Source organism: Dipodomys merriami, unplaced genomic scaffold (genome assembly GCF_024711535.1).
Source record: "Dipodomys merriami isolate MVZ:Mamm:240054 unplaced genomic scaffold, mDipMer1.0.p SCAF_1, whole genome shotgun sequence".
Lineage (NCBI taxonomy): Eukaryota > Metazoa > Chordata > Mammalia > Rodentia > Heteromyidae > Dipodomys > Dipodomys merriami.
In genome coordinates, this window is record NW_027202270.1 from 126616293 (window position 1) to 126628327 (window position 12035).

General features: G+C 38.6%; 1 protein-coding gene across 22 annotated transcripts in view; it reads right to left on the minus strand.

Annotated features, from left to right (window-relative positions):
• Positions 1-12035, minus strand: part of Ttll5 (tubulin tyrosine ligase like 5) — a 242939-nt gene that overhangs the window by 137205 nt on the left and 93699 nt on the right. For 21 of the 22 annotated variants that reach the window (XM_070029485.1, XM_070029462.1, XM_070029431.1 and 18 more), the window contains 3 exons: positions 7603-7760; positions 5863-6175; positions 703-823 (listed from right to left, as the gene is read on the minus strand). In XM_070029485.1, the coding sequence (XP_069885586.1) occupies positions 703-823; positions 5863-6175; positions 7603-7760 (592 nt within the window). Of the gene's footprint in view, positions 1-702; positions 824-5862; positions 6202-7602; positions 7761-12035 lie in introns of those variants that run through there. The other variant, XM_070029530.1, reaches the window with a different exon arrangement.

Here is a 12035-nt window from a genome sequence, read left to right on the forward strand (position 1 = left end):
CTCAGGAGGCTGATATCTGAGGATCGAGGTTCAAAGCCAGCCAGGGCAGGAAAGTACGTGAAACTCTTATCTCCAATAAACTATCAGAAAACTGGAAGTAGTGTTGTAGCTCAAGTGGTAGAGCGCTCGCCTTGAGCTGAAGAGCTGAGGGACAGCGCTCAGGTCCAGAGTTCAAGCCCCACGACCAACAAAAAACAAACAAACAAACAAAAAACAAAGAATTAAAGAGTAAATAATGTACAGTTGTAACAGGTGGATTCAAGTTCCAGTGTTACCATAAACAAGAATGGGATAAAAGACCATGTTTCTCAGTCCTTGTTTCCCTATCTTAAAATGAGACTGACAATGCTTCCCTCAGAGAGTTAACACAGTGTGAGGTTGCCTGAGTAAGGGCCATATGTTGTTGTTCTTCTCCAGGGTTTGGCTCAGGGCTTATTATCCAATGAGCAATCAATTTCCATTTCAGAATGAAATATATCAATGTTGTCCTTATTACACAATATAATAAACACAGTTCCAGGCAAAGATGTGCCTCATATCACATGAAAGTGAGGGAAATCTAGAAACTTTATTATGCAACAATCCTTTCATATGAACAATATACTTCTGTTTAATAAAAAAAAAAAAAAAAAGACAGGAGGGCAGGGAAAAGGGGAGGGAAAGGAAAAGGAAAAAATCTCAGGTTCCAACAAACAGTCTCACCATCTGTTCATCCTCTTTGGCAGCCCAACTGGCACTGAGCGTCTGATCTCCATTGTCTTTTGTCAGGCGAATTTGCACATGCTGGAGATAGGCAGAGAATGCTAATCGGGCCTGCACTCTGCTATAGAAATCCAAAACAACATACTATTATGAGTCAGCATGGTAAACCTCCCAAATGTGTACTTGCCTCTCTCAAGGAAGGCTAGCAAGTATGAATTCATCATATAATTGAAGAACACAAGGTTTAAAATTCTTTTTCCATTAAAAGAATCAGGGATGAAGAGTCCTATTGATTTTATCATTATTAGCAGGAGAAAAATACAAAATTAGGTTTCCAGCTCATCACATATTGTTTTGACCTTTTTAACATCTTTCTTAGGATATTGGACTTAAGTACTGATTTTTCATGAAAACCTCTATAGAAATGAGAAAATGGGGTTGTGCACTGGAGGGCCTTCAGTATATACTTATCAGATAGTGCAAAAGTATGGATTTTGCTAGGAAACTAACATTTATAATGTACAATAGCCTCTGAAGCAGGAAATAGATAAATCCTATAAAGAAACATTTGAAATCAACATTTAAGGCCGTGCATTTCTTGACTACATGACAGGAATGGTTAGAGCCCAGAACAAATGAATGAGGTCCAAATGAGTTTGGTATAGATGACCCAGTAAGCCAGGATGAGCCCAGAAGTCAAGAGGGGGGAAAAAAGTCTTAAATATAGTGAAAAAATCAGAGTGAATCACTGAAGAATCTTGACATTTTTCTGCCTGGTGATCCTCGATGCAAACAAAGAAATCTGATCAAGCTACAGTTAACTATGGAGGTATTAGACACATTGACAGATTTCACTTCAGTTGCTAATTGTGGCAGATCTGTTTTTTTTCAGTCAAGATTTTCGTTACTTCAGCTGATTGGCCTTTTGACACTGTAGCCAAAATTACATCAGTGCAGATTAGGGCCCAACACAAACTTTGTTTACAATCCTCACACATGCAATCACTGAACACTACTCATGATCCCCAAGGTTCACAGGCAGTCCCAAAGCAAACTGGAAACCTCAGCGGGGCCAGGACTACTTGGCCTATGTAAGCTGGAGGTCTGGGGGACAGTAGAGTCAGGCTGAGAGTCCAATAGCTCTTCAGTTTTCACTCAAAAAAAGCTTCAGAACATGAACTAGAAATAAGGCTAGATCTGTGTTACAAGTAAGGATAGTTTATGGGAGCACAATATGAATTCTAACCAATAAATTTGTATTTCCAAATGTTTTCAGCAGACCATAACTATATTTTTGTTTAACTAAAATGTACATTACTTTCCTCTCAAACATTTTCACAAGTTTTACCATAACATATTTTCAAATCAAAATAATTTTTGAAAATCTTGCACTTTTACCAACAAATTCACATGCAATACAACAAGCAGGAAATAGGTTTTAAGCATCTTCAAATACAGAATACCCAAGTGCATGGATTGGTCCTTTTACATTCAAACATAAAGGTCACTGGGAAGGAAATTACTGCTCATTAAATAAGGATTTCATTGTTTTGAGGCAAATCAAATAAAAAATTACTGACTTTTTCATTTGTTTTCAGTACTGGGGTCTTGTGCCTGCCAGGAAGATGCTTTACCAATGAGCCTCACCTCCAGCCTATAAATCTTACTCAAATGATTCTGGGAATGTCAATGCAGAGAGTGTCTTTAAAGGTGTTAGTCAGCTAGTCATTTCCAACTAGCAAGTCAAAACATGAAAGAATGTAAACCACAATGATTTAAACCAAGGTAACTTATTTTAAAAAACCAAATGGTTGTATACTCTCAGCATGTGAAGTATACAAGCAGGAGGCTGGGCCTGCAATTGAGCCATAGCCTTGATCCTTCCCCAAACTACTCTGGAGCCATTAAGCTGCTCCATAGGACAAAGGTAGCCTTGGCAAAGATACTTAAAGTAAGATCTCTAAGATTTTTGAAGAAATTTCTCTCTCTCTCTCTCTGATAAAGAGAACATTATTAGTAGAAAGGAGATCATAATACAGTCCCGTGGTTTTCAAATTTTGATACAATGGAACCTTTTTCCCCCTTCAGAAAGTAATTTGGAAAATCCTTGTCTAACCCATATGTTTGGCTTGACAAAAACAGAAAATGAGGCCTAAAAAAGTCACTGACTTGTGAGGCCACGTGTGGTGGTACACTCTTGTCATCCCCTTTACTCAAGAGGCAGACCTAAGCTGAAGTCAGCAAGACCTCATCTCAAAAAGAAGTTTGTGGGCCGGGAAGGTGGCTCTGTGGTAGAGTGCATGCCTTGCATGCATGAGGCCCTGGGTTTGATTCTTTAGAACTACATAAGCAGAAAAAGCTGGAAGTGGAACTGTGGCTCAAGCCCTTGTGCTAAAGGGCTGAGACATAGCACCCAGGCCCAGAGTTCAGGCCCCATGACCGACCCCCCCGCCCCCCCAAAAAGTGCGTGATGGTACGCTCCTATAATCCAGCTACTTGGGAGGCCAAATGATGATAGTCTGAGGCTACCTGGGGCAAAGCCTAGGACCCTATATGAAAAGCAAACTAAAAAGCAAAAGGACTGGGACATAGCTCAAGTGGCTGAGTACTTGTCTAGCAAGTCTAAGAAAACAAAAGGCCTTTGTCTATGATGACATAAACAGTCACAGCACCAAAAAGATCAGAGCCCAAGTATGCTGACTAAACTCACTAACAGACATTCTCATTCTCAACAACACTGTGCAAACCTGAACTCTTAATCACTACATTCTCTAATATCACTTTCTGTTCTCTCAGTGTAACACTTGGCTTTTATATATTTTATAAATGCCATGGTGGGTAAGTATCTGAGTTTCCTTGCTCTTCAACTTCTACCTACTGCACTCAACCCATGTTTATCTCAAGTTTATAGGCAGAGATATCCTTCCATTGGCCTGTTATCACCTTCAAGACCTTCTCTGCATCCATTGCTGTATCTCTAATGCTTTGCCCATCAAATCCTCCTGGCTTCAGAAGAATTTATCAAGTAGCATTGGTATATCTTTCCCCTTCCTCTCCTAGGGGCCATTTTCCAAGGTCTGTGTCCTATGGATTCCTTGGAGAAAAGGGGAATTATCACCATCACTGCTTGTTCTACTAATGCACGTCAGTTTGCAAATTTAGTCTACAAATAAGCTCCAGAGTCCAGATCTGCCTTCCTTTCACTGAAAGGCTATTTCATATTTGCTTTAATTCTAAGCTCATGACTGCTACTGCACATTCTCATTTTGTGTGCAGTCACAAATCTAGGAATCTCTTTTCACTCCTAACCCTAACAGGTGTCTTAGGCATTCCACAACTCTCAGCATATATCTTTATCACTCCCTCTTACTTTTTTTGGTTCCAGTCATGGGGCCTGAACTCTGGGCCTGAGTGCTGTCCCTCAGCGTTTCAGCTCAAGGCTAGTGCTCTACTACTTGAGCCACAGCGCCACTTCCGGCTTTTTCTGCTTATGTGGTGCTGAGGAATTGAACCCAGGGCCTCAGGCATGCAAGGCAAGCACTCTACCACTGAGCCACCTTCCCAGCCCCTCCCTCTTACTTTTATACCTATCTCTTTACTGCTTCTAATTTTTTAACTGACTTATTGAATGATATCTCATACAGCTCCATTCTCTTCCTTTTCTTCTATAGTTGCTGGTCTATAGTTGCTGAGTTTACACAGAACTGGCAATCTCATCCACTCTGAAGATTTTAACTCACATTTTATTATCTTCAATGTCTTTCTCACTGTCTGAAATGACCTGTTTCTTTCTTTCTGTCTGCCCTCCCCACCAGAATATAAGTTACAAAAGCCTATCTTGGAACAAAACAATGGCATTCTCAGGGAAATGGATGGAGCTAGAAAAAATCATTTGGAGCAAGGTAAGCCAAGAGCAGAGAGACAAATAGCACATAGTCTCCTTGATAGATAGATGTTAAATCCAAAATGCAAGGAGATATGACAAAGTAAACAGGATTTGAGAAACTAAGGACCTCCACTCAATTCATATCATTACTAAATGACTCCATGTTCTTGACCACACATATGGTGTATATATATATATATATACATACATACGTACATATATATATATACATATACATATATATATATACATACATACGTACATATATATATATACATATACATATATATATATATATATATATATATATGCGCACATCTGAGGAAGCCCAGAGGAGGACAAAGAGTCAGTAGGAAACAGGGGATAACAGACAACAGAGGGGCCCAACACTAGACATTAATGAAAATGAAATAAGCAACTCAAGGACAGCAATGGGAAGGAAGGAATGAGAGGGAAAGACGGAACAGCTTACACTAAGCAAATGGAAAGAAATGTACATATCACCCAGTGTGGAAGAAATAATTGTATTGTCAAAGCTAACAGAATTCACAAACATGATATTGGTAATTTGCTTTGTGAAGGTTAAAGTGTGTTTGCGACTTCAACTAAGTATCACTATCTTACAATACTGTGAAATTTATGTAATCACTTAATCTCAATAAATTTTTTTTAAAGCCTATCTTGGGCCCCCACAGTAATGCTATCTAGCTTACCATAATTCTTTGCACAAATTAGGGTAATAGGTTGTTGAAATACTGAATATTATGTTATTCATTCATATCTCATACCTCTGTGCCTTTATTTCCTCTACTATCTGCCTAGCATTCCCATGATCACCAAGCCTCATTGGTCAAGGCATGGCTCAAGTATCACCTCCCCCATGATGTCTCCATAGCCCTCATTTCTTTTTGTGTCCTAACAACACTCTGTTCTTATGGCGGGGGGGGGGGGGTAACAGCCCAAGCTCTTAAAAGGGTCCCCCAAAACAAGTGGAGCAATCTCTGTCTAAGTCACTTTGTTCTCCTAGTGATGAACAGAAATGCCCATCAAATATTTGTTTGGCCAATAAATCCCAAGTTTGTTCTGTATCTTCTTGGACAAGTAACTTCTATAGGCTCCATTTTCCTTAACAATAGCAATGTCTATTGGTAGTTGTTAGCACTGTGAATATTAAATGAAACATGACTGTAAAACCATTAAATCAGAAGCTGGATCACAGGAAAAGTTTGCTGTTATCATTAACTACTACAATTGTAATGACAAAAGGCACTTACCTTAGATTTCCATTATTTTGCAGAATCTGCATCAGATTAAACTTAGATTCTGGCTCCTGAGTCTCAATTTTGCAGCACTGGTCAGTTTTATCCTCCCACTCAGGAACTTGCACAGAATTTTCTTTAGGTGAATTTTCTATCATAACAGTAAGTGAGGAAGGCATGTGTTTGTCTTGATTTTCTCCAATAGAACTTGAAGACTCCTCTTGAGAAGCTTCCTGTTCTTCATCTTCATTGTCTAATGTAACCTCTTCTTCCTCCTCTTCACTCTCTGTCTCAGTTTTAACATTCATTTCAGCTGGTTGGGTAATCACTAAATGCGAAGAATCACTAATGTTGCTGAAAAAAGGATTAAATTTTCCTCTCTCCCAATACCTTCCTTTTATCTTGTCAATAAAAACCCACTTCTAAAAAAAATTAAAAAAAAAACAAAAACCACTTCTAAACACAAGCCTGAACAAAAATAATAGCAATCATATGCACTACTCTCTAATCTTACATACTCTAAGAAAACCAAAAAAAATTACTAATGGTCTTCATTGTGTTGATGTTTTTCTTCATACCCAATTGCTTTCTTAAAACTTAAGAAAACCCCCTACTCTCTCCACCCTGCCCCCAAAATACTCTTGACTAAGTATACAGTGCTGGTTTTCAGAAATGCACCCTTCATTCAAGAAAATACAAAGAACAGAAAAATATCTTCCATTGTCTTTCTCCCCCATTGTCCTTAAGTTCTTTAAGAAAAGGAACTTTTTTTTTAATTAATGAAACTACAGTGCTTATATGCTGCCTGACACAAGTACTATACAAAGGAGAGAAATAGGGGTGGAGAAGGTGGGGAAAAGAAGTCAATCTATATAGGTCAGTTAAAAGTAGCTTGCGCTGCCAGACACAGCTCACGCCTATAATCCTAGTTACTCAGAAGACTCACATCTAAGAAAGTCCATGAAATTCTTATCTCCAATTAAGCAAACATACGTACACATGTGTACACACACACACACACACACACACACACACACACACACACACACACACACACACAGAGTTGGAAGTAGAGAGATGACTAAAGTGGAGCACTAGCCTTATGTATAAGAGCTCAAGGACAGCCCCTAGGGCCTGAGTTCAAGCCCTGGGACCAACACCACACACACACACACACACACACACACACACACACACACACACACACACACACACGCGCGCGCGCACACACACACACATGCACACTGGAAGTGCAGGTGTGCCTCAGTGGTAATTAGCCTGGAGCACAAAAGCTCAGAGACATCCAGGCTCTGAGTTCAAGCCTCAAAACCAATCAAATAAAAAAAAAAAAGAGAGAGAAAGAGAAAGAGAGAGAGAGAGAGAGAGAGAGTTCAATATGAGAGACTCCGGGAGAAAATTCCCCTTTATCTAAAATATATATACAACTCATCAATTTTAAAGGATGAGCTGAACTTACCTAATCATCAAAAACCCTCACAGTACAGCTCAGGATTTTATTAAAATCAGACTAATATTATTTCTGAATTATCAAGTATTTCTATAATGGAAAAATAAGAGCAAGAGCCAAAATTCGTATGATTCAATAAAGTGTTAAGGAATGGAGGATTTTAAAACATTTTCTTTCTGAAATTGTTTCAGAAAAAAAAATAAGTATATATAATCAAGAAAGTTCTGACTTGAATACTGACTGAGTAAGAAGCTAATTGACTTGGAAAGGCAGGACCTAGAAGATACCTGGGTATTTTGGCCTTATTGCCCTCATTCTGCCACTCCGTCGTCTACGTTTTCGCACCTCCAGAGACAGGAGCTTCCTCTCATAAAGAGCAGCATGCAGCGTGGCCTTTGAATTCATGCTCTCTACCTTCAGTTCTGGTGTTCCATCAGTAATCGTTCTAAGGGAAAAACAGCAGTTACAGCCTTTCAAAAATCTTTATTCCAAGGCTAAGCTTCATAGAATCTGGAGGGATAATAGTAGACTGGCGAACTCTAAAGGGGTTGAAAGATAAAGGAAAACCTCTTATTTCCATATCTTGGAGTTCTTTTCACTTAGCATCATCTTATATATGATCATATGTGATCCTCTTCTCAGACTATCCTAGACATATTTTTCTTTGTTGTCATTTTTAATTACTATATGAAGTTATTTCTTTCTTTTATCCTCCTATGGTTTATCCCTTGTTACTGTATTTGATTTTGGTACCCTGTGTATTGTTAATAGATTTATCTGAATTAGGGAAAGGAAGGGGAACAACAAAATGGTGAGACAGAGGACAAAGGGTGAACCAATGCAACAGAGATACACACAACTTGGGGGGGGCATTATGGGGGAAGAAAAGTGGGAGAAAAATGAGGACTTAACAATACCCTACGTATGTAACTGTAAACCCTCTTTACATCACCTTGATAATGAAATTAATTTTTTCAGTATAAAGGAAAATACTAGAATCTCTATTAAAACTACATTAACAGCCTATCTAAGTTTATTAAGTTCTGAGCAAACACACACTTACACACACACACACAATGCCTAAGTACCCTTAAGCATTCAGTAATACTGGCTCTTAATTTACTGCAGAGATGGTAAAGCTCTATCCAATACCTTATGTGGGGGAAATAACAATAACATCATCATTGTTTAGTGTGGACAAAGGTCTTGGTTAGTGCTATTTTAAGCTTTATTTTTAGTCTTATCAAACATATCAGAAAGCATTTCAACAGTGGATCTTACAGTTTATAGTAAAACTGAACTAACTGCTTACAGAAAGTTTTCTGCAAAAACGTATGCAATACAGCCCATTAAAATACAGTTTTCATGTGTGTGTGCGTGCATACGTGTGTGTATGGGGGGGGGTTATGTGTGGGTGTGTGTGGGTGTGTATGTGTTTTCCAGTCCTGGGCCTGGGCCTGGGTGCTATTCCTGAGTTTTTGTTTTGTTTTTTTTTTGTTTTTTTTTTGTTTTTAAATCAAGGCTAGCACTCTACTATTTGAGCAACAGACTCACTTCTGGCTTCTTTGGTGCTTAATTGGAGATAAGTATCTCATGGACTTTGCTGCCTGGGCTGGCTTCAAACCACAATCCTCAGATCTCAGCCTCCCGAGAGACTATATTAAAGGTGTGTGCCACCAGCTCCCAGCAAGTGTTCATATTTTTTTAAGTATACAAGAAAGTGGGAATCAGAAGTCTTTTGCTATTCAGCAAGAAAGATGTTTGAAAGACTTGAATGGATATCTGAAATAAAGGGATTTGAGAAAAGAACATCTTGGTACCTGTTTTACTGGTATTAATTATAACTTAGTACATAGTATACTTTAAAATGTGTATAATATTTAATAAATACAGAGCTGATAGAGATTGAAATGGGAAGAAAAGCTGATGATACATGAATAAGTAAGCAGGATGGAGTTGACTGAGGGGAAGTGTGTCTGAAACATTCACATTTCTCACTATAAAGACCTGCCAAAGTTCTCTCTATCCTTTAGTCTGGTGAGCTTCAGACAAAGATGGAAGAGGTAGCCAAAGCACTCCAGGTGTTTGAGTAAAGGACAGAGGACAAGTCAAAGATATTAAGAGTCAGAGGCACGGACAAGGGAAAGTAAGCAGATAGAGGACTAGGCCCTGAATGGGAAATGAGATGGAGAGAAGGGCCAAGTAGCACCTGCAAATTACAGAAGTGACAAATATCAGGCCCAGACTATACACAGTTTGGGCAAAGTTAAAGAGCATAGATAACCAGACCATGAAAGAAAGAGCTTTGAGTCATTGGTCATAAAAGGATCCAGGATCCAGATTAGTATCTGAGAGCATGTACCTAACTTTGCATACTAAGAGCTCAAGACCAGCTGACAATCTGAACTCTCTCTGGAATTCCTAGAACTCAAAATATATTCCCTTTATAGTCAAAGAATCCCTCATCTCCTCTGGAAGTTATCAGTTTCTAAGTGTGACACAAGTGCTGTTCTATCTATTCAGAACTTTTGGATAGGGATTTGAGTGAGTGGCATGGACAGTGAGTCCTTTAGAGGCCTTCTCTTCAAGACAGAACATTGGGCAAGAACAAGGAAGTGAGCTTCTGACTAGCAAGCAGAAATGGGGAGCCAAACCAATCAATTTTTTATAAATGAGGTATCACTATGATGCCTAGGCTGTAATGAACCAATGTCCTTTATATAAACAAGAATATCCCCACCTATATTGCCAAGAACATAATTCTGTGGGGTGGGGAGGCATTCTTTCAGGACAATTAACAATAAGAAGTCAATAAAAAGCTTCTAAAACTGTGAGCCCTAAAAGCTCACAGATTTAGAGAAGCTACCAAGAATTTCCATCTCTATATTTGTAAATAACAACTCCAAATAAGAGAAAAGCGTATCCTCACTGGTAAAACAAATGAGGGTGTGGAATGCTGCTACGTAGAAATAATGCAAGGACTATGCTTTTCTTGTTCATCACTATACTTGTGATGCTTATGAGAAAGCCTAGCACAGAGCTGACCTGTCATAAATACTGACCAATAACTCGATTCTCAGACTGGAGGAGTAGTTCAAGTTGCAGAATACTTGCTTTGCCTAGTGACTGCAAAGCCTTAAGTTCAAACCCTAGTACTACCAAAAAATTAATAATTATAAATAAGTTACAGTACATTTAGCTATGCCTATTTTATTTTTTATATTTTATTATGAAAATATCTAAATGAAAGTTTAAAGAATTACACATGAACACCCACATAACCATCCATCATCTAGTTTCTACAATCAATATTTCACTACATTTGTTTCATTTCACACATACACACATACAAACACACCTATAAATTCTTCTATGCACTCATCAACATGTTCAATTTTTAAAGTATTCCCACATTGCAGATAGGGGATTTTGCTCCTGAATATTTATCTATGCATCATTACAATTTAGAATCCAGCAATTGTTTTATAGGGGTTGGTAAGCTAAAACTTTATATAATAAGATGATCTAATACTAACTGTTCACTTAATGAGTTTTAACAAACACCTACAACTAATTATATAATTCAAACTCTGATATTACTGTCATCTCAGAACATGTTCTTGGCACTTCCCAGAGCACCCCTCCCTCAAACCTTGAAGAGTAATCACTGCTGTGAATTTGTCACCACATTTTGCCCCCTTTCAAATTTCAAACAGAGCAGGACGATGTGAACTCTTTGTGTATGGCTTGTGTGTATGTATCAGCACTGTCTAAATGATTCACAACTTATATGCTTCCTTGTTGGACACCTAGGTTGTTTCTTGTTTCAGAATATTATCAATAAAGCTGTTACTATAAATCTATTAATACAAATCATGTTGTGATTATACTTTTCACATATGTGTGTGTGTGTGTGTGTGTGAGAGAGAGAGAGAGAGAGAGAGAGAGAGAGAGAGAGAGAGTGTATAGGGGTGGATTTGAGTTCAGGGTCTGGTGCTGAACTTGGACTCTATTGCTGAGCCAAACCTCCAGCCCTGTTCTGTACTGGTTATTTTTGAGATAAAATCTTACTTTATGCCTGCTGTCCTCCTTATTTTTCACTTCCTGCTGTGGCTAGGATGACAAGCATGTACCACCAGACCCAGCTTCTTTTGTTGGAATGGAATCTCATGACTTTTCTACCCAGGTTGGCCTGCAACTATGGGTCTTCAGACCCACACAACTAGAATGACAGGCATGGGCCACTGCACCCAGCTATTGGTTGAAAGGAGATCTTATTTATGCCTGGGCTGGTTTGGAATCTCTATCTTCCCTAATTCAGCCTCTCAAGTAGCTAGATTACAGGCATGAACAATGGATGCTCAGCTATATTTTATCACTTCATCCAGGGAAAGATCTCACAGTGGAATTTGCCACTATGAGACGGTAAGCTAGAATGTGATCCTTCTATGCATGCTTCCCATGTAGCTGGGATGACAGATACATACCACCACACTTAGGTTTTATGGATTGAGATGAGGTCTCTTGAACCTTTTGCCCAAGCTGGCAACCAATCAAAGCTTCTTCCTATAACCTGTATTACATCATTAAAAACCTGTGGGGAATAGTAACCTTTTCTGTCAGACCAATATGTCTTCAATTTGTAACCAGTTACCATTCTGTACCAGTATTCCTTTATACTGATATTTCCTGGAATTATTTCCTTCTTGACTTCAATTGT